The following is a 22,402-nucleotide window of genomic DNA, read 5'->3' as shown; positions in this document are numbered from 1 at the left end:
TTTTGCATACCTTTCTTATTCAGTGTTTTTTTTTCTATCTTGTTTTTTTTTTGTGTGATAAGCCTTGAAAGTGTAGAAAGTATTTATGAGCGTGTGTGTGTGTGTGTCTGTGTTTAGACATCAGCAGTTGTTCTGTTTATGTGTCAGCTCATGATTTTGTGTATTTTGCGCTCTAAGTTTTCTCTTCTGTGTTTCCGTTTTTAGTCATCAGACACAAACGACCTGCTGGGACCATCCAAAGATGACAGAGCTCTACCAATCACTAGGTATAGAACATAGTATTATGTATGAGGACTTAAGCTCCCGACTTATTTTTCAAAATAAATGTCGCTTCAGAAAATGGCTAAGAATAAACTTATTTCCAACTTTATATAGTGTTACTTAGCTGGGGTTTCTTTGCCCAGGTAATAAGATACTGCTGAAGAAATGTACAATGGAGATATTAAAAATTCAATTTAAAAACATTTCTATACAAAAAAAGACTGTCACGCAGGATAATCCACAGAATTCACTGTCAGCTGTTTTTTTTCCCTCAGCATTTCTTTGGTGGAAAGTTGTTCCAGTGCAAACTTTTCACAGTCTGTACTTCATATTATCCAAAGTATTGAGGTTGCTGATCCTGAAAAGAGATGCTGCTGTTGAATATTTCAAATGTAATCTGTCATTGCTCTGTGCTTCACATAACGCAATTTGTCTGTATGATGCTAGGGTCCAAAAACTGTTCTTCTGGTCTTTAGTCCTGTCAGGGCTAAAGGCGGGGTACCCCGTGGACAGGTCGACAGCTCACACAGAGACAGACTCATATTCACAACTATGGGCAATTTACCTCATCTTTGTACTGTGAGAGGAAGCCGGAGTACACAGAAAATGCACACCAGCACAGGGAGAACATGCAGATGCCAACAGAAATGTCCAATGATTCAAACCCAGCACTTGTTAACCACTCCAACACAAGACTGGTTTTGTTTTTGTGAACTAAAGTTTACTTAAAAAGTATGAATTAAGTGTTAATTTACTGAATGTGATTTGTAAGTCAGGGAAAATTGTCATTATGTGTCAGCTGATCGTGACGTATCATAGCTGATACATTCCCCGCCTTCGTCAATCTCTGGCATCTCTAAGTAGCTGATGGAGAATCTAAAATAAAGCCGATGCATGCCTACTAAGCAGGGGAAGGCTATAAAAAGATAGCAAAGTGCTCCCTGTCAGAAATGCCATTAAGCAATGGAAGTGAAGGTGAAGAATACTTTAAGACTGAAATGTACATCTGCTGGACCGGGAGGCAAAGTAAACCCTCACATGACTGCAAAGTAGCTGCAGAAAGGTTTAGCTGACTTCAGACTGGCAGCTCCTTGTGTCCTCTGCAGCTTTCACGCACAATCAGGGTGTGGGCTCAAGCGTCATCACTGTGATCTCAACTTCTGCACAGCAATATCTGCATGAACAAGATCACTTTGTAAACAAGTGATGTGGCTCTTTGAAGCAGACCTCTTGTTTCTGATCAGGGATCAGCACAGATGCTGTAGACCCATTCTCACTTGTCTGGTTCATTTACTCTTTAGATTTGACTTCATGAAGCTGACACCCTGATCTTTTCCCTCTCTCCCCCTCCCTGATAATATCCATATGCGTGCCTGTGTCCCTTCAGGATCACCCGTATGACTGTGGTATTTTTTTAATGAGCTGCCAGATAAGTAATAACCTGTGAAACTTTGGGAGTGTATTCTGTAGGCCAGGAGCTCAACAAATAGCACCAGACTCCACTGAGATAGAACTCACTAACCTAATTACACAGTCCATATTAGCACCCTCTCGCCTCAGCCGTCTCCACAGACAATAACTAACAGAAGTCAGATTTCACTGAATACAGAGGTTGCTTGTGTTGCCCAGAAGGCAGATTTCTGCTGCATTTTGTTTTCCAATTTTCTGCCTCTGTTTTCCTTTTTGTCCATTTACCTTTTATCTCTCTGTCTCCTTTCGTGCCTGTAGCGGACTTGAACAATGTGAGATTCTCAGCATACCGAACAGCCATGAAGATTCGCAGACTACAGAAAGCACTGTGCTGTAAGTAAGATGAACACGCGCGCGCGCACACACCCCCACAGACACCTTAATACCTACAGCCGCGGTCTGCTTCTTTTGATGTTTGGGCTCAACAAGGGGATGCAGTAATGATTTGAAGCTTTGCCAGATGCTGTGCCAGAACAGCATAGGAGCCAAGCATATTTTTGGCTTTAAAATTACCCACTCTGCATGAATTTGTGTGCGCGTATGTGCATGATTCTTTGCATACAGAGTCACAGCTGGTGCTTGTGTTAGGCCTGTTGAGCGTAAGCCTCATTTGGTGAGCACAGGTGGAGCTTTTTTTGGCTGAGTTAAAATAAATAAATAACTAAATACATTCTCAGAATGAGAAAGTGATGTTTTTGTGTTTATAATGTAATCTTTGATAGAAAGTTGCCATTACTTAGAGTCTCAGGTGGCTATAAACACCACATATATATACACAAACACACACACACATCACAGGTGCATGTAGACTCCTCCATGTGGGGTTTCAACCAGCATGGCAGCAGCTACTTGGGCTCAGCTCAACGTAATAATGGTGACAAATGTTAACCATTATCCAGCTGTTGACATTATTAGTGCACCTCACACTGTGAGCCTACACTGTTTATTTACATCCTGCTGTTTGTAGGAAGTTTGGAGTGTGTACGAGTGTAACAAATACCACACATCAAAACCGTACCGTTACCTCAGACGGTTGTGTGCATGTGCAGCATGCCCAGCAGGGTATATCAAAGTGTGTTATTGTGTGTGTTGGTTGTTAATGAGTTTGAATGATTCAGGCGTTTTAGTTTGCTATCTCATATTGCTTCTCCCATCGCCGTGTGTGCGCGCGATTGTGACGATAATGCATTAGCCTGAGTGAGTTCGACTTGGGGCACTGCGATTCAATTTCATTCATTAGATTGGAACAGTCACAGTATACAAACACACACTGACATGCACACACACACACATACACATGGAGGCACAGAAGGATCAGTAGTTATTAGTTATTAGCCTGGATTCATGTGGAATCTTTGCTTGGAGATCCATGTGTCTGACTGTTTGTGATTGTGTGTGTGTGAGAGAGAATTTGACACACACGTGACTGGGATACTATAAAACGGCTAATTGGGTTAAGTCTGTGCCAGGGGGGTGGAGAAGCACAAATGAGCTTGCGTGGCATCCCACTAATGTGCCACAGCCTTTCAGCTCCATACCAGAGTGTGTAATGACAAAGCAGCAGAGAAGTAAAGTTTTGCTTTCTGGTAGCACAGCTGCCCTGCTGCGTCCGCTCTGTGTGGATTACTCCAGTAATTAGTACTGTCTTTGAGGGCAGGAGGGTGAGAGAGATGTGCAGTTTGGAAGTTTTTAAATATTTATAGAAAATTCATTAAAGGTCAGAAGAGTAATGCAGAGAGAGAAGAGTTTACAACTGTGGTTTATGTTCCTGTATACCTGTGAAATAGATTTGAACCTCCAATGTATTGAAATGTTTTGATAAATCTGAAACAAGATGCCGTGACCATAAAGTAGGGTAGATTTTTAAATGTTAACGATTCTTTTTGTGTAATTATCCCCTGTCTTCATTTTACCTCCTGGTTGGTTGACCTGCCGGTGGATCTAAGCAAAGCACTAATTAAAAATCCTGTTGGTATCTGAGCTTCATCCTCACCTATATATATATTCTTGTACTCTGTAACTAGATCCTGACTCTTGTCATGTATTTATTAAGCAGTGCATGTGCTGGAGAAAACAAAGAAGGAGATGCTATAACATTTAGAGAAAACTGCTTATCGACTTTTTTTTTTTGCTGACAAAAACAAATGAGATATAATTTGTTAATTAGTGAGCTTAAAAGGTGCTGGTCGGCAGATTTTTTACTTCGGGCAGAGACAGCCAGCTGCTCGATCCAGTGTCATATTAAAGAGCAGGATATTAGCGCAGTTTTGATTATCTTATTAACTCATTAGTGTGATGTGTCATGGTTTAATGTCAGATATTTAACAGATTTAAAGGACCAAACCGGCAGTTGCTTTCTTGAAAATGGAGACAATATCTTTACTCTGGAAGCATTTTTGTTTTATAATGTTATATGTTATATGTTTATTAGTCTGAGCTTTTTTAAAAAAATCTCAATACAACAGTATGACTTCACAGTGACACTCAAAGTTTAATATACTCCACTAGATTTCCATATTGCTGATATCAGTATATTGTAATGAAAACAGGCTGACGTCATCATAGTGTAATTAAAACATCATAAAACATCAGATTTTTAGTATAGCCCTTGTCCTTCGAGAGGCGTTACGCTCTCTGAGTGCTTTTATATTTCCTTATTCTAAAAGAAGTACTGCACTGTTACAGTTAAAGGCCTCTTACGATGGAGAGTTCATGCTCAAGCACTATAAATACAGCAGCTTCTCTTGTATTTATTTATATTTTAGGTACTTTGTCTCGATGTGCCAGCTTTTTTATTCAATTATCCTCTTTCGTTCGATTTTCCGTCTTTTTTGCCGTCTCTCTTGCGCTTCAGATGCGTAAGTGAAGGGGACAGTATGATGGAGGCATAATTGAAATTCTATATAAAAAAAAATATGGTTCCATTTTTGTTTTTGTCATTCTAGAGCCAAGACTCCAGAGAGACTGCTCTCAGTCCGATTCATTTCATCTCTGTTCCTCGTTTGTCTATTTCTAGTTCACATTTCTCCACAATGGATCTGTCTATTTTCTGTCTGTAATTCTGGCCTACCCCTGCACTTATTTTTTTTATGAAACTATTTTGGATAAAATATCAGTCAAGTCTGTAGTTTAGAAGTTCTTCTATAAATAGCCTGTGCCATTTTCGGCTCCTTGTCCTTTTCTGATATCTTGACATTTGTTGAAAAAATCAGAGCAGCTGCTGAAAGCTCAATGAGCAAGCTGGAAAGGTTACTAATGGTCCTGTGTTTCTTTGTCCCTTTCTTCCATTTTCCTCCCGCCTCCTTCTCCTCGCTGTTTCTGTCCTTCTATATCTCGACCGCCCCATTCATCTGCAGTGGACTTGCTGGACCTCAGCGTTGCCCAGAACACCTTTGAGCAGCATAAACTCACCAATAACAATCAGCTGCTTACCGTTCCCGAAGTCATCAACTGCCTAACCTCTATCTACGACGGCCTGGAACAGGAGCACAAAGACCTGGTTAACGTGCCTCTCTGCGTTGACATGTGTCTCAACTGGCTGCTTAATGTTTACGACACGTACGTATGCCATCTGCGATACATGTTGCCATACATATTTGTAGCAATGCTTACTTCATGCTGTTGCATGCACATGAATGATGTACTTGTTTAAAATTAGACTGCATTAAAGTAGCTGTCGTGTCGACAATGCACATACTCATGCTGTCATCATGTTATATGCATAAGTCGGCAAGTGCCTCAGTGGGCGTGTTACGCATTGTGCTAATTTAGGAGCAGATTTCATATGTAAATATAATCTGCTCTGGCCAGAACATACAGTACTCTCTGCATAATCATGTGTGCACTCATACACTGTAAACCAACAATCTCCGCACTCTAAATACCGTTTGTGCGCATTCAGGAAAAAAAGCACAAACAAATCACAACGTCCTGCACGCAATCCTTTCCTTTCCAGGCACATAATGGTTTTATGTCTCTGTTGTTGCATGTAATTCAAATCTGAAATGATCTCGCTACACTTAAATTGAATGTATACTCAGAAACACACAGCAACAGTAAATTGAACAAATTTTCACTGTCTGCTTGGTGTCGCCGTGGTGCTGTCTGCAGTGGTCGCAGTGGGAAGATCCGGGTACTGTCTATGAAGATTGGCCTGCTCTCTCTCTCCAAGGGACACCTGGAGGAGAAATACAAATGTAAGTGTCAGCGAGTTGGTGTGATGTTTGATTCTGTACACGTGCATCTAAACTCACTCGCGTCCCTTTCATAAGAGACCAGCCTGTCTCCGATTTCAAGTGATACTGCTGCACCATAGCTGTACTCCCAGCAGTATTAATCAAACTCGAGACGGAGAGGAGTTAGAAATCGGGTCGTCTAATTGGATGAGAGACCTCCTCCGCGTTTCTCTTGTTCTTTATTTAATTTTCTATTCTCCCTTATTTTTTAGGATTAGGGAGCGTGAATATAGGCTTGCTGCACTGGGAGGAGAATGTCATCTTAGCTTCCTGCTCTTTGTTTTTGCTGCTTTATCTCTCTCTCTCTCGCTCCCTGTCTTCCTTTGCTGTCACTGCTCACGCCACTGTTCATCCATCTAACAGTTCCACTTTATCTTTTGTCCCGTCTTACTTAGTCTTGCTTCCATCCTCTTTCCTTTCTTACTCTTTCGCCTCCTTTTCTCTTCCCATGGCATGGACTCCATCCCTGAGCCTATTCGTTCCACTGGCAGTTTCTATTAGCCTGAGAAGGGTATCTAGCATGGTTGATTGCGTCCTTCCTCCTTTACTCTTTTAGGGTCTCATTGACTGTCAGTCCCTTGCAGATAGCTGCACTGCATTGCGCACGCACCTAACCAGGTGTCCTGTTATTTGACACCCATTTTTGACAGTTGCAAATGTCAGATGTATATCTGTACTGGACAGAATCAGCTGGAGATGTCGGTCTTCAGCAAGATTTCATAAGAGATGTGTACGTGGGGGGATGGGATCAGAGACACGTAATTGCTGTCTCTCTTTTTTTTCTTTTTTTGCATGTGCAATCCATGAACACCCACACACAGTCATGGCAGGAGCTGGCATCAGGGCCAGGCTTCACAGAGAGATCAAAGACAGTGGCAAGCGGAGCAGAAAGACCTGTCATGCCCTCCGTTTTTTCCTCTCCTCTTTTTCTCTGGATTACACTCTCTGCCTTCTTTGCTCATTTTGTGCATGTGCTCCAGCGATGTTTCGTAACCTCATCTAGGAGGGGGGGAGGTGCTGCCAACATGCAGACTAGCTGAGATAGTGTGTCATTGGGCAGGCATCCATATCCAGTACGGAGCTTTGTCAATCTCCGTGAGAAGTGATGGAAAGATGGAGACGGGGAGGGAAAGATTAGAGGAAAAAAAAACCTGCTGTGGAAAAACTAAGACACAAAGATTAAAAATGCAACTGTTCTCTGATTCTTTTTGTGTCCTCCCTGCCACCCTCTCACCCACATATACACTAACACGTTTCCCTCCCACTCCCTGCTATATTGTCACTCTTTCCTTCTCTACATCTTTTCTATTTATACTTTATTTTTATTTTAAATATCACCCACATGCTCTAACTTTCTCCCTTATTCCCTCTTCCTTGTTTTTTTTCTCTTTTACCTCACTCCTCCTCCCTGTTGTCTCTCTGCAGACCTCTTCAGCCAGGTGGCGTCAGCAGGTGACACATGCGACCAGCGGCAGCTTGGACTGCTGCTTCATGAAGCCATCCAGATCCCAAGACAGCTGGGCGAGGTGGCTGCCTTTGGAGGCTCCAACATTGAACCCAGTGTTCGCAGCTGCTTCCAGCATGTATGTTCACACAGAAACACACAAACATGTGCATTTAACACATCACGTTAGTGTACTCCTACACACATCTGAAGAATACAGAAGCACATAAGCTGTTCATGCCATAGTCTTTTAATGTTCTTAACACTGAATGGATTATAAGCATGGGGGAAAAATCCATTTAAAGTCCATTTAAATTCTTTTTTTCCCAAAATGTTAATGAATAACAAGTTCAGGGTTTTTGTTTGTAATAAATCTATAACCTCAATCTGATTAATCAGTGATTTTTCTCCGTGTTTAAACTATGATTTCACTGGTTTTACCTCTAATACATAAACTGAAAATGATTTTATTTTTTGTTTTGTTTTTGTTCTGTTTCATTTGACAAAAACAGTCTGAATGTGAAATTGTGATTGTGACTGGTTGGGGAAATCAGATGGCATATTAATGACTAATTAAAATAAAGGTTTGCAAATTTGTGCTGGGCAGAGAGAATAGAAATGCTAGGACAAAATGAACCCAAAACTAGTCGACTCAAAATTACCTCTTTATTGCTGTTTTTCTTATATATGCTCCTTTTAGTTTGGGGAAAAACTAGCTTATGTACACATATTGTGGACAGTTAACTGGTAGTCTGGTGCTCATGTGTAAGCAGAAGCTTTAAATCTCTTCTTTGCATCATCCTCAGCTTCTTGAACTGCAGATATTATATCTCCTGTTAGCTACAGGGTTCATGTTATGCTTTATATTTTTTCCATGAACTCATAACACCGATTAGGCAATCGATCCCTGGGGATTTTTCTGTTAATATATTATTCATGTCTTTCTCTGGAACCTACTCTACCATATCATATTTATTTATATCTTAAGAGACATCTTCTTGTTTGTCACAAGCACATTTTGTCTCTGCCATCTGTCACTGCTTGTGGATACTTGTAAAAGAAAAGTCTGATTTTCCAATTATCCAACAAAGATTTCTTGTTTGGACACTGCTTGTATTTTGACTAAGCTGTCTGCTACAGAATCTAAAAAAGCTGAAAGGTATGAGCTTAAAAAGCGGTGCCAAAAAAAGTTGATTCTGTTCATCTGGACGTAGCGTTTTCAGTGCAAGAAACTACCTTTGCACAACGAGGGAAAGTAGCCAACTGAATGAACAATGGGCTGTAAGGTCAGTTTCTTGATCATTAAAATGCACATTGTCATGACCATTGATCAACGACCACTGATCTATGACCACTGATCAATGGTCATGAGTACCATTCATAGAGAGTTGGGGAATGGCTGCAATCACAGCATTTTAGGATGGTGAAAAATGTACCCTTGACTCCCCACTCAAACCAGCGTTCCTCCCTGTCCAAGATGTGCACATCCTCATCATTGAAAGAGGTAGGTATAAATAGACTGCAGAGTCCTGGCCTGACGAGTTAGCTCTTCTGTGTTGTGCCGTCCGCTTAGCCAGAGGTTGTTTGGTTTCCCCGATGTATAAATCATCCAGTCCTCCTGGCACTTAACAGCGTGCACTATATTACTCTGTTTGTGCCGGGTGATCGGATATTTGGGGTGGGCCAATTTTTGGCACAGCGTGGGGTTTAAAAGCCACAGAGACACAGTGTTTAGAGAAAATGCGTCTCAGCTTATTCCGACACTCCTGACACATACGGGATCTCTATAGGTTTTTGCTAAGGCAGCAGTTGTCCATGTCTCCTGAATGGCCTGGAGCATTCTTTGGGTGCCTTCTTAGCTTTGACAAATGTCCAGCTGGGATAACCACATTAACTCAGGGCCTTCTTGATATCATCTTCTCCTTCCATGGCTGCTTTATCTGTTGGGTGTGCTATATGACATTATTATTCATTGCATCTTCCAAAGGCTGATTATCATCGAGCATCTGAGCTTTTTTCACCTTCTCCAGCCACCTAACACCAGATCCTGTGAAAAGTACTTCAGTGTTTGAGCTCTGCTAACCAACCACAAAGCCTCAAATGGCCTCCGGTGCTCTGCCTGCTGTCCTCTAGTGTTTTACTGCAGTCAGCTAACCACTTTCTGCGAGTTTACCTCTGGACGTTACTGGCATTTAATGATGTCCTTATCCCCCCCAGGATCACTGTTCTCCCACTCTTCCTCCCCCTGACTCGTGCTTTGGTGGTCATAAATGGGAGCCAAACATTAAAATTAGGAAGCTATAAATTTCACTGATTTCCTGCCGCGCGCCTCCCAAAATAGCAGAGGGAGGCAGTTTTAAACTTTAGCTCTCCCTCTGTTTTCTTCTCGAAATATTGCAAAGAGGCAAACACCTTGCTGCCTCGCCTTGATGTCATAATAATACCCACATATCCACAAGGAGATATATACATGCATGAGTGCACGCACTAGCTTATATGGACATAAATTGCTCACAGACTTGGTCGTGAATTGCTGTGCCAGCTGTAGTCCAGTTGCTCATTAATCATTCAATCATCCAGCCGGGTTGGCAAGTGGAAACCAGGCAGACATAAACTCTCGCACTCTCTCTGTGTCTCTTTTATTTACACATGCATACACATGGACGAGCAAAGCCCCATGCCACCTGTGTGTCAGTCAGCCCCATCAGTGACAGGGCAGTCGCTTATTCCATTTCCTTTAATGGGGTCTGTGATAAATGAGTTGCGCCGCCATAAATATAGCCTCTTTCGCCATTCCTTTGTTACTGTCCTTCATTTATCCATCCGTCCATCTATCTAGTCATCCTTTGAGACACCCAGTAATTAATCTGTAAGTGCTATAATTCTGCCGTTAGATGGTAAGTAGGAGGGAGAGAAGGCGCAGATCAGACTAATGTATGGGAAAGGAGAGATGGAGAGGTGGTGCATGGGAAGATCAAATGAAAGAGTGGACGAGCGTTAAAGACCATTTGAGAAGTCATAAAGGTGAGGAATTAATTGGATGTGTTCCCATTTATGAATCTGAATCTTAAAAGCTGCCTTCAATTTAAAAACAACAACAAAAAAAACCCCAAACTTGCCTCAGAAACATTAACAGTTACCAAACCCGAGGTTAATTTTTTAAAGTTAAACCTCACTTTAGTACTTTAAGGACAATGTCAGTGTAAAACCAGAATTTCATAAAGAATACCAAAATATAGCTTTCTTTGATTACCTGCAGTTACTAAAATATATGTTACATGGAGCATGTTATTATTTACAAGATTATAATTGAGTAAAAAGAGCCACAGATACAATAAATTTAAACTAGAGCTCCACCAATATCCAGTGTAGATATTGTAGAGTAAACAAGCAAAACCACGGCTTGTTGGGATAATTTGAAGGCAGTTTTGATTGATAAGATCAATGATGCAACATGTCAATATGTCCTGTCTTTGATCAGTGAGCTAAGTATTCAGCTGTTTTCCCTTTAAATGTTATCAACCACATATTTAGATAATATTAATGAGTTTTAAGGCAGGCAGACAGATTTACAAGAGTCAGGAAGGACAGGGTTTTTCTCTGTCACCACACTCCTATAAACAGTGCAAATATTTCCCTTTTATTGGCATTTGAAGCAGAAAACAGGGATATTTGGCTTTTTGTTTGTTGAAATGTATCCTTTTTCTCAATATAAACTTTGAAATGGATAAAGATACTTGATGCATTTCTGTTCCACAGATAATTTTAAATTAAGTGTCGCTCTTCCATAATACCTTTATTTTGTAGGTTTAAACTTTGGGATGGTGAAGAAAAAAAAGCTTAGAAACCCGACTTTGATTTGAGTAGAAGTAAAAAAATATATATATATGATGTTCAGTAAAACAAAAGCTTTGAGAGAAGGTAAAGACATCCTGACACTGCTTACATTCAGAGTCCAGCCAGAACAGGATTTTTTGGTTTGAATGTGTGATTTTTGGTTCATTTTTTTGCTGGAATTTATTTTCAGAAGTATATGTAAATGAAGTCGAGATGCCGTATAGTCCTGCACACCATAAGCCTTGAAAAGGGATCAGGAGGAAACACACACAAACACACTGACACATTTACTGATGTTCTTCCTTTTGATTGTTTGCTCTTCTTGTTGCAAATGTATTCTGCCCTTTGCTGCCCTTTTGTGTGTCAGGCATGATGGAAAGGTTGCCTTTGATTTGTTTTGCAGTAACAGCAGCCATGTCAAAGCTTTGCTTCATATGTTGACTTTTCCATTGGGTTCATTATTGTCTGCAGATGAGCAAAGATCCAGCTGAAAAACATGTTGTGAACATTCCTGTGTTGGATAACGGCACTTGTTGGAATCATTTAAAATATTTGATTAAGCTAATAAAGAACTTAAGTTATTGAAACAGGAGATAAGCAGATTGATTACTCTGCAGTTTTCATGCATAGCACGGTACAAGTATAAGTTACATAAACAGTTACACCCCCAAAAGTATAAAGCAGCACTTATGAGTAGGAGTTTAAGAGCGTTTTTCAAAGGTATCTGCACAGAGCAACATTGCTGTTATCTAACAGTGCAACTATGGGGTGTGTAGGGCAGAGAGGGTGTTAAAATCAATCATTGTTTACTGTAAGATATTTCAACCAATAAACATGAATAAAGAGCTCATAAAAGTTATTTAGTCTTGGTTCACAATTCAAGGCCTTAACGAGCCGCAGGGACTCATCACTTTAATATGTACGGTCATCTTAAATTTGTCTGCGTGTTTATTGCGTGTTTGGTAACAAGTCAGAAGTTATTGCCTGTTGGTTATTTCTGGTCTGCGTGTTTTTCTCCCATGCTGCAGAGTGCCTTTTATATTTTATCAGCTCTCATTGCTGAAGCTTTATTGAACTGTAAATCATATGATTGATAAATCTTTGATTTAAAAGCCTATTTCTTAATCCTGTCCACTTGTTTTTTTAAAATATGCAGGTAAACAATAAGGTGGAGCTAAAGCCCAGAGAGTTCATTGACTGGATGCGCCTGGAGCCTCAGTCCATGGTTTGGCTTCCTGTCCTGCACAGAGTGGCTGCTGCAGAAACGGCGAAACATCAGGCCAAGTGTAACATCTGCAAGGAGTGTCCTATTGTTGGCTTTAGGTAAATACACATATTCCTATTTAGCATTCAAGTCGGCATTTGCGGAACATGCCAAATAAATAAAGGTGATAAAGTCTGCAACTTGTAACAGGCTCCACACACACAGGAAATCTAGAAGTGTTCTGCATTGTTTTCTCCTGGTTGAGCATAAAGGGCAGGTCTGCTCTGGAGGGCAGGCATTTATCTAAATGTCAGCAGCTGATACACCACTGACTAAATACCATCCGGAGGTTTGCAGTGGAACATGCACAAGTACTCACAAACAAAATGACATTCTCATACACACAAACATGTAGTGCACCACCAGATTCTCAAAATTTTTAAACAGCTGGTCACCCAGCTAACAACTGGCAGAAGACCATCCTGTGATCCTGTGCAGTACTGACACACAAACACATGCTCTAAATATTGCCTGTCTTTTATTTGGCTACTGCTCTTACTGAGTAACCACAGGTAGCGAAAGATCAACAGGTTTATTTATTTCAAAACAAAATTCAGGTTTTCCACTGGCCACCCTGATGGAAATGTTTTTTTTTGTGGCTGGAGATGCGAATAACCCCACCTTTCTAAGTAAGGTTAGGTGGCAGGATTGCCTCCTTCGGATACCTTGCTTTGCCAGCAGAAAGAGAAATACGCTCAGGCATTTGATGAAGCACACATCTCCCAAGTTGTGTCATTGATCGATGAGAGAGCGCGATAGTGGGAAGGAAAGGCAGGGAGCAGGAATGAAAGGGGAAGAAAAATGCATAGCAGGCATTTTGTGTGGTCTTGAGACATGGCACCAACTAGGTTTCAAGTAGTTTTCATGTTCTTCTGAATATCAGTAGGTTTTAAACTAGCCTTGGATGGGGAGGGTCAACATATACGTTTGAGTTGATTGGGTGTATGTTAACTCAATTCTGGTAGGTTATATGCCACTGAGTCGTATTTCCACTCTTGGTACTTTGCATGTATTTTTTTTTCTTGCACTGTTTATTCTGACAGCAGTCATCACACTTTGTTACAGCAAAATCCTTGGGAGCCCAAAGGCTTTACGTATTTTGTGGGGCTAAAAATTCAAAATGTAATAATAAGAATCGGAATGAATCGTAAACTAATTAATGTTTATAGATGGATGGTTTGATTAAATTATTATATTTGTGGTTAAGTGGAAAATAGTTATTCACATTGGTTTTATAAGTACTTTTTTTTTCCAAAAAGAAGATAACAACTTGATAACAACCTTAATACCAAAGGTATTAACAGAACAACCCCCCCCCCCCCCCCCCCCCCCAAAATAAAAAAAACAAAAACAAAAAACCCCCGGCAATTAACTTAGATAAATTTGTGAAAATTACAGATTTATTTCGGTCTACAAACACAGAAATTTACATTAATTACTTGCATACAGAGACCAGGCAGAACTTTATAGATTAAAGCTGAAATTCCACAATTAGTGACAAAGTTGCTGCAGGACAGCAGTTTATCTGCAAGCGACAGAGATTAGCCACTGAGCTGGACTGAGTTTGGAGACAATTTGTCTCCCACTAGGGTGACCTGTGCAATATCCCTCAATCCAAAGTGCAAACCAGTTGCAAAAACCTAAATGCAGTCCCCCCCCCCCCTAATTTCCAGGAAGTTACCGTCCTACTTTAATGTTTTGAGACTGAGCCATTAAGCGGCCATTCAAGGAACATTTACAACCAAGAGCATGGGCTTAAAATTACCAATACGTAACTGAAGAGGCAATAACGCTAAACGCTAATCAGTTATCACCAAGGCTGCTGTTGCTGTTGGGTTTTTTTGTTTGTTTGTTGTTGTTTTTTTTCCACTGCTTGAGTTGATCCTACATTGATCGACTCTTTGTAAAGTATATTCACTGGATTCTAGCAAAAAGGAGATCACCAAGCAATACAAGTTTGCTGGTTACCCAAAGCTGGCGAATTAAATGAGGGCCATCTCAACACCTTCTAAGTGAAGGTGACTCAAACCCCACCCCCATCCCCTTAACAGTAATATGCTATGTGTCAGTACATAATGGCAAATTTGACTTGGAGGTGTCATGCGCACTGTTGCATCCTTTGATATATAGCTCTCTTTTGTAGCTCATCAGTCAGCTAACCTTGGGAGAGCTGGAAAGGAGAGAAAGATAAAAGACTTAAGCTATTATGTCTGAATGGCTCCTGTCTCAATTTAGCTGTTAAATGGCCTTCTGGCTACAGCTGCTGCTGAGGACAACATCCCAACAGTTGTTGTCACATTGTTGTGCTTTGGTGAAAATCCAACTGTCTGTCACTCTGTCAGCACATTTTGTGTGTGTGTATGCGCACGTGAATGTACTTTTGTGTGCACATAAACATATTCATGCAGCAAAGGTTGATGGAGTGACTCTGGAATTCAGCAGCTCTCCAGGTGACTCCGGAGTACCCTGGAGAGGAGTCGTGTTGTAGTGGTGCATATGTGCCCACACACCCAGAAACACATCCTGAAGACATGAAAGTCACACACACACACCGTCCCATCTCAACTTATCTCACTTTTCACCTCGCCCTCCCTCTGTCTCTAGGTATCGCAGTCTGAAGCATTTCAACTACGACGTGTGTCAGAGCTGCTTCTTTTCTGGGCGCACCGCCAAGGGTCACAAGCTTAACTACCCAATGGTGGAGTACTGCACACCGGTAAGAAAGTAACACACACAGACGTTTCTCACTAGCTCATCTCATATCTCTTTTCCACATGCTCACACATTCCACTCATCCATTTAATGAAAGCACACGAATTCGGGGTTCAGACAGACTTCAGGCTTTGGTTACCTCCTAACCCATCTTTCATTAAAACCGTTCCATGCCTGATGTCATAAATCACTGACTCACACTCTTCCCACCCCTTGAATATTCATGTTCTTTTTTTAATACCCGTTAAGGGAAATCCGAAGTATTACAGCAGCACATTCATACACATTTTCATTTCCAATTTCTTTAACATAATCTTGCACTTAATGCATGCTGTTATTTTAATCTTCTAGTAATGTCTTACTCTCTGGTTTTCTTTGTCTGGTTTCAACTGGAGTTATTTATTAAATGTGCATTGTTTGAAAGTCATTTGCATTCATCTGCAGCTAAAGTAGACTGCACTCTTCTGGGAGGAAATTTTTTTTGGACTTTGTTGGGAGTTTCTCTCTGACATTCACAGGAGCCACAGTGAGAAATTGTGATAGATCAAGCTGTAGACTCAGGATAGGTTCATTTCTAAAGTATTGGGTAGGGTTTAGGGCAGGAGGAGTCTAGAGTTAAAAAGTATGAAAATGCATCAGTTCCTAAATCTTTATGTGATACCGCATATACATGATGAGAATGGTAAGGTAGCATGATTAATGGAAGTTACTGGTAAGTATTTAGTATATGAATTTTCTAATGAAACTGACAGACAGCATTTAATGTGGATAATACCTTGGCAGTCACCCAACGTGCTGAAGGTGGTTGGCATTTACAGAGAAATGAGAAACTGCATGTATCAGAGTGCATACGAGGCAAACGTATCGGATGTAACGTAGATTAGAAACAGCCCGAATCAAAACACAAACAGAGTTGTTCACATCATGTTATACTGACGACACATTTAGTAAATCTGAAGCATCTAGGCTTTAACTAACCTCTTTTTTCCCTTTAAACTAGATTCTGTCAACTGCAGAATTTATTGTCGCCTCACATGCTGTTAAATTCCTTTGTCTTGTTTCTCAATCAGCCCTCCCGAAACACCCCTGGCTTAATTCCGAACGTACAAATGGTAAAATACTCAAGGTTATCTTTTTATCCTTCCACGCCAAAAATATTTCACTTCACAGCTAGAGATGAATATTGGAAAAACGGGAGCTTGGCAAAATTGAACGTTGCTCTTCTCCTCAATTAGGATCTAACACTTGTGGGCTGACTCTTTTCAGTATTGCTTAACGTCATACTTTGAGTGACTCGAGTTTCTCTCGACATTTCTCATTTCTGTCTTTTAATTTGCTTTTTCAATTTCCTAAATGGGATAGATATTGACTTTGGAGGAGTAGCTGTAGGGAGCAGTGATCACTCTTCCCTGAGTTAAAATGCCCAGCAGCTGCCTGACAGACTTGACTTTGAAAAAACATTAATTTTTTTATTTTATTTTATTTACTTTCAGCTGTGCTGCAGCAACAAACACTTAATCTGTTGGTTAATTATTAGTACTCAGCTACCGGGTAATCACTCAAGAGGTTACTGATTCCCTTCACTGAAAAGAAAAATGGGGGGAAAAAGGCTCTTTCCTTTTTCACTTTCCTTATAATTTTCTTAAAATCAAAGGACATTTTATTGAGGTCTTTCTCGGCAATTTGCACACATGTAAATGAAATGCAAATCAAATACAGCAATGATAATTGAAACTCTGACTAAGATTGATCTGTGGATATCCACCTCTACCCGTGAAGGGAGGTACTTCACGGGTTGCCCAACAACCCATGCAGTGGAGCAAGACAGACTTAGATATGATTGTGAACTCAAGGGAGCCACGCTCATGCAAGAGATATGATGGCAGATCTTGCCAGAGGGACAGTAATCAGTGTGGCAGAGATCTCTTTTGTTTGGGTGGGGAAAAAATCATCATGACAGCAGCCTGAAAAGTGCAATAACAAAACAAAAAACAAAGTTGAAGATTAAATGAATATTTTAAGTTGTCAGCCACAGTATTCAGACTCGTGTCTGCTATAACAGCTGCAACTTTCTGTTTGCATGCATGTGTCTGAAAGGATGTGACAGCAGCATAGTGTCCACGGGTTTTTCAGCAAGGGAAATATGTGAGGAGAAAGGGAGAGTGGATGGGGCTAAGTACAAGAACAACACAACATGGTGAAGCTGTGTTTTGCTCAAACACTGACGTAAAGCTTACAGCCAGATCAATAAAAGATCACGAAGAGAAACCTTGAAAGTTTTGACTCAAATCCCCGTGTAAAGCCCCGAAACTCAACTCCGGGTTCATAAACGCTGCATATCCATCTTCACAGAGCTTTATTGAACCTCAGCACAGTGAGGACTGGGAGGAAATCACCTAGATCTTGCTGTTTCAACCTGAGAGATATAGATCTCTGACAAAATAATAAGTTGTGGATCACCTTATTGTCTCATTTTAAATCTCACAGTTCAGCGTAGCCTTATCTGCACCTTTGTAGTAAAAGTCTGATTTTTTTTTTTTATTGTTTTTTCTTTATTTCCCTCAAAAAAAACCAAAAAACAAACCATCAGCATGATATGTAATTATACTTGTTTGTCTCCCCATGCTCGAACCAAATTGTGTTTCAGTTTTATGCTTTTGAAAATATTAAGTTCATATTGAATAATAAACGCATTTTGCAGAGAGTTACAGATTTATAGCGGCTTTGGTGAGACTCACTGCGGTCATTTAATAAGATTGTTTTCTCATCTTTGTCATACTGTTTATTTTATGGCCACAATATTGTATTTTTTTTATTAGCTTATGATTTTTATGGGAGTGGTGTCTTCATATTTCTCATTGTTTTTGTCAGGGATATTAAACAACTTTGGGGCGTGATGTATTGATTACTGTAATTTCAAAGTTTTGAACTGTCCTAAGAGAATATTGTGTTTCAGTTTGACTGTGATTGCCTGTGTCTCGTCATTTTATTGAAACGTCTTGACTCGTTTCCTACTGGGGTCTTATATCTATCCCCCCACCCCCCTCCTAATGTAATAGAGGCAGTAGAATAAAAAATGCATGTCTCTCAATCCTCACAGGAAGGAGCTTACACACATGCACAAATTCTTCTCCAGCTTTAGTATAACTCTTCTGTAATTGCTGTTGGTTTGCTCAAGCTACCATCTTAAATTGTGTGGATTAGTCAATAAGCCGAGTGAACTCAATAGAGTCTGTTCATTTATGCATATCTGTCAACTGTAGGAGCTGTGTATTTGCCTGCGTGTGTGTGTGTGTGTGTGTGTGTGTGTGTGTGTGTGTGTGTGTGTGTGTGTGTGTGTGTGTGTGTGTGTGCGGGCGCATGCCCCTGTGTGTGTGTTTAGCAGTGGTTGTCTGCATCTTTTGGAAGGGATTTTCTCTCCCTGTGGTCAAACCCGTTTGGTAATTTACTGGTTGCTTGCGTGGCGGAAAGCGCTTCTGCAAGAACACCTCTGCTAAGTATCTAATTAGCAAACACATTCTCTTACATGCAAATGCTTATGCGTGCACAAGAGACTGTAGAAATCTTTGAACTCATTACACACTACAATAAATAATAAGCAACCCCCTGCCCGTCTTTGTTTTTTCCTCTTACAGACGACATCAGGTGAGGACATGCGTGATTTCACCAAAGTGCTGAAGAACAAATTCCGATCTAAGAAGTACTTCGCCAAACATCCACGGCTAGGTTACTTACCAGTACAGACGGTTTTAGAGGGCGACAACATGGAAACGTAAGTAACTCATAAGTTTTTTTTATACGTGCTTTTGGATCGCAAAAACTTTTCCATAGTTGCTATAACCCTTAAAGGAAGTTTGGCATTTCTATTTATGCTCACCATTAAAGGTGTAGGAAGGCATAAGAAGACACACTGACAATACCACCACATAAGCATTGATATAGAAAGAGATGAAGTCAAAACTGGAAGCAAAGACTTTGTGTGTGTTTTGGGGGTTTTTCCCCCCACAAAGTCTCAAGTTTTCAAACTGTTGCAACATGTCCCAATGTATATCTGTACATCTCTGAGCTTCAGTGCTGGAGTATCATTAAAATGGTGGTAAAACCCGATACCGACTGTACACTCAACTCAGCTGCAGCAGCTTGATTTTTGTAACCTGGTGCATGACTAGCCAAAGTGTCACAAATATGGTGGCATGCACAGAGTTTGACGGCACATCATGTGGCAGACGCTGCGAGCATAAAAACGCCATTAAAGTTCTTAGAGTCTTGTTTTGAGGGCATTGAGCCCCCCAGCATTTCTTTATATTTTGCTTTCAAGGAGACAGACTTTCTTTCACTTTCATTAAAGTGGTCTTGAGCATCAGTTCTCCAGGGTTCTGAAGCTCTTTGAAAGTTTTTCTTTCACACTGGCTGCCTTTCACTCATTTCACTCATTTTCAGTCCAGTCCTGCAACCTGGCCATTTTCAATGTTTTGGTTTTTCTGTTTGTTTGTTAAGCCACTCAGCGCTGACATATGAATCATTCAAGCATTAAAAAGGCACCTAAATCAAAGGATGAAACACTGAGGCGCCTACACACAACTTAGAATTTAAAATTGGTACTTTTCTATCTTTAAGCACTTTGTCACTTGCAGCTTGTCATGAAAACATATAATTTGTTCCCATTTCTTTAGTTCGGTTTATGAAAAATGGCAAAGATAACAGAGTTTGACAGGAATAAAATAGTATTTTTGCACCAACAAGGTGATTCCCAAAGAGCTATCAGCATAGTGTGAACTGTGTCTGTGGTAAAAAAATAAATTAAGGACACCGGACAAGTGGAAGACAAAAGCAGGGCTAAAAAACAATCTTCAAAAGATGAACAGTCACTGAAAGTCATGTCCTTAAGAAATATGAAAAAATCCAGAGAAGACTTGACTCAAAGCTCAAACATGCATTTAGTCTTTCACTCCATTCATCCAAATTTGGGATTATTTGCTCAGATAGTCAAAAACATGTTCAAAGGAGGACAGGGGACAGCTACAGCAGTGCGTGTCTGCAGTTATCTGCAAAAGACTGTGGGGTTTGTCATGATTTTGGACTGCATGTTAGCCAGTAGTGTTGGACATCAAAATTGATAGAATTATGAATTCACAAAGGTGTGCAAAAGACAGCCAACCTCCACAAAAGAGCTTTGGACTATCCTTCAGTAAGGGACAGAACTGTGGTGTTTGCTGCATAAGCAACAGTTAGCACTAAAACTCTTTTTCTTAATTCTTAGAAATGGACCAATTGAATTAAAGCGGGTGCACTGTGGATCCTTTGTCTGCAGCACTGGCCAAGTGATTATGTCTAATTTATGTCCCTTCTGCTACCAGCCTTAAATCCTACTGAAAAGAGCCGTTTAACTAGGCCCATATTATGTAGATACCCTACGTCATACCTTCCAGGAAGCTGTCTGAGTTACTGCCCCTTCAAACAAGAGACTCACAATAAAATAAAACGTCCCTCACTGTGCATTTTTGTCCCCCCCTTGTTTCCTTTGTTTTTGTTTGTTAGTATTTTTTTAATGTGCCATCACTCACTCACTCCTAATGCAACATTCATTTCTGTTGAACCATGTAGTTTTTGCATCTTTTAAAGCAAAACAACTCTCGGCGCTGTTCACGTATGCACACACAATGAGTCACTTGTTCCCTCTCAATAAATTTTTCCCGACTCGTGCGCAGTCACCGTTCAGATGGATTGCTGTACCGCTTTCATCCCTCCCATCCTTGCCTGTCCTCCTCACCTCCCACCTCGCTCCATTTTCACTTCTCTTCCTCTCTGAAAAATGACTCCTGTAGAGCTTCTGGTTTGATAAATGTCTCTAAAAGGTAGTGGAATTACAGCGAAACGCAGAGATCTTTTCAAAATATGGCAGAAGCGAATGGAGACTTAAAGAAATTTAGGGCTATTTCATGCTCATCATTTTGTCTCTTTTACAGCATTAGGTCTCATCTGTGATCAGTGGGCCATCCATGTATCGCCACAGGCAAAGAAAGCAGCTTTTGGACCGCCTGTAAGATCTGGCCCAAACATAGCCAGTGTTAAGAAATGCTCCCGTTCATTTTAGCTCTGTATTGTCACCGTCTGGTGGCTTCTGCCATCTCTGCGTCATAAAAATTAATACCGTGACCTAAATTGAAATGGATTTTTCTGTAATTGGAACAAGGTCTGGGTTCCTGCTTAATAAGAGCTTTAATACAGATTAGGTAAACACCAGAACAATTGCAGTCATGTTTGTTGCAGTAAGATAATGCTTGTTTACAATTTTAAAATATACAGTTTTTAATTTCCAATTTGTTTTGCAGTTTTTATTTCTAAATATTAAGAGATTTTAAGTGTCACTCCAAACCTTTATAGTGCGTTGTCAGTCTTCATTAGTCATCATAACAAAGGGAACTTTTAAGAAGTAGTAATTTTATAGTACTGAGCAGCAGAAGAGAAAATTAGATTGTCTGCTGAATAATTGCCCTCACTAATGCACTCTCTCTCGCGTTCCCTCTTCTCCACTCGTGTAACATCGTTTCTTTTTTGTTTTTTTGTTTAATTCCACCCACTCTCTCCACCTTGAGAGTGAGCAAAACACCACCTACTCTCACCTCCCACTTATATCTTTGCTTCATTTCACGCCAGATAGGATTTTTGATTCGTCGCAGCTATATTTGATAATGTGAAAGAACCATTCAAATGGTATTCCACTCAGTGTTAGGTTTTTTTGCTTTTCACCCAACGTTACTAGATGGAGCAGATGAGTCTCCGTTGTATTAGGTCTCGCAGAAAGGTTAATGGTTTTGAATGTGGATTTGAAAGCTTGTGGGTGAATTTTCTTGTATAAGTAAAAGTTTTAATGGAATGATTTGACAAGGATAAATCAATAGCAGACTTTTAAAAGGAAAACGTTTTCCATTGTCATATGGCAGTAAAATAGTTTTTATATTTATTACATTAAGAAAAAATACTGTTTTATTATATATATGTTTACTATTTTTAAATAGTCAGTGGCCACTCAGTGGGAAGGGGGATAGCTCAGTAGGTAAAGTGGTTGCCCCATGATCGGAAGGTCGGGGGTTTGAATCCACTGAACAGCTACCCTGAGGTACCCCTGAGCAAGGTACCGTCCCTACACACTGCTCCCTGGGCGCTGCACTGGTGGCA

The 22,402-nt window shown here is 40.4% G+C and overlaps 1 protein-coding gene across 6 annotated transcripts in view; it reads left to right on the top strand.

Annotated features, from left to right (window-relative positions):
* utrn (utrophin) overlaps window positions 1-22,402 on the top strand; it is a 191,444-nt gene that overhangs the window by 142,160 nt on the left and 26,882 nt on the right. For all 6 annotated transcript variants that reach the window (XM_063496275.1, XM_063496278.1, XM_063496276.1 and 3 more), the window contains 8 exons: window positions 205-266; window positions 1,990-2,064; window positions 5,088-5,289; window positions 5,842-5,927; window positions 7,392-7,549; window positions 12,404-12,570; window positions 15,116-15,227; window positions 18,859-18,995. In XM_063496275.1, coding sequence (XP_063352345.1) covers window positions 205-266; window positions 1,990-2,064; window positions 5,088-5,289; window positions 5,842-5,927; window positions 7,392-7,549; window positions 12,404-12,570; window positions 15,116-15,227; window positions 18,859-18,995 — 999 coding nt within the window. The remainder of the gene's footprint in view (window positions 1-204; window positions 267-1,989; window positions 2,065-5,087; window positions 5,290-5,841; window positions 5,928-7,391; window positions 7,550-12,403; window positions 12,571-15,115; window positions 15,228-18,858; window positions 18,996-22,402) is intronic.

This window comes from Pelmatolapia mariae, linkage group LG15 (genome assembly GCF_036321145.2).
Source record: "Pelmatolapia mariae isolate MD_Pm_ZW linkage group LG15, Pm_UMD_F_2, whole genome shotgun sequence".
Classification (NCBI taxonomy): domain Eukaryota; kingdom Metazoa; phylum Chordata; class Actinopteri; order Cichliformes; family Cichlidae; genus Pelmatolapia; species Pelmatolapia mariae.
Note: the sequence above shows the minus strand (reverse complement) of the source record. Positions and strands in the feature narration are given on the sequence as shown.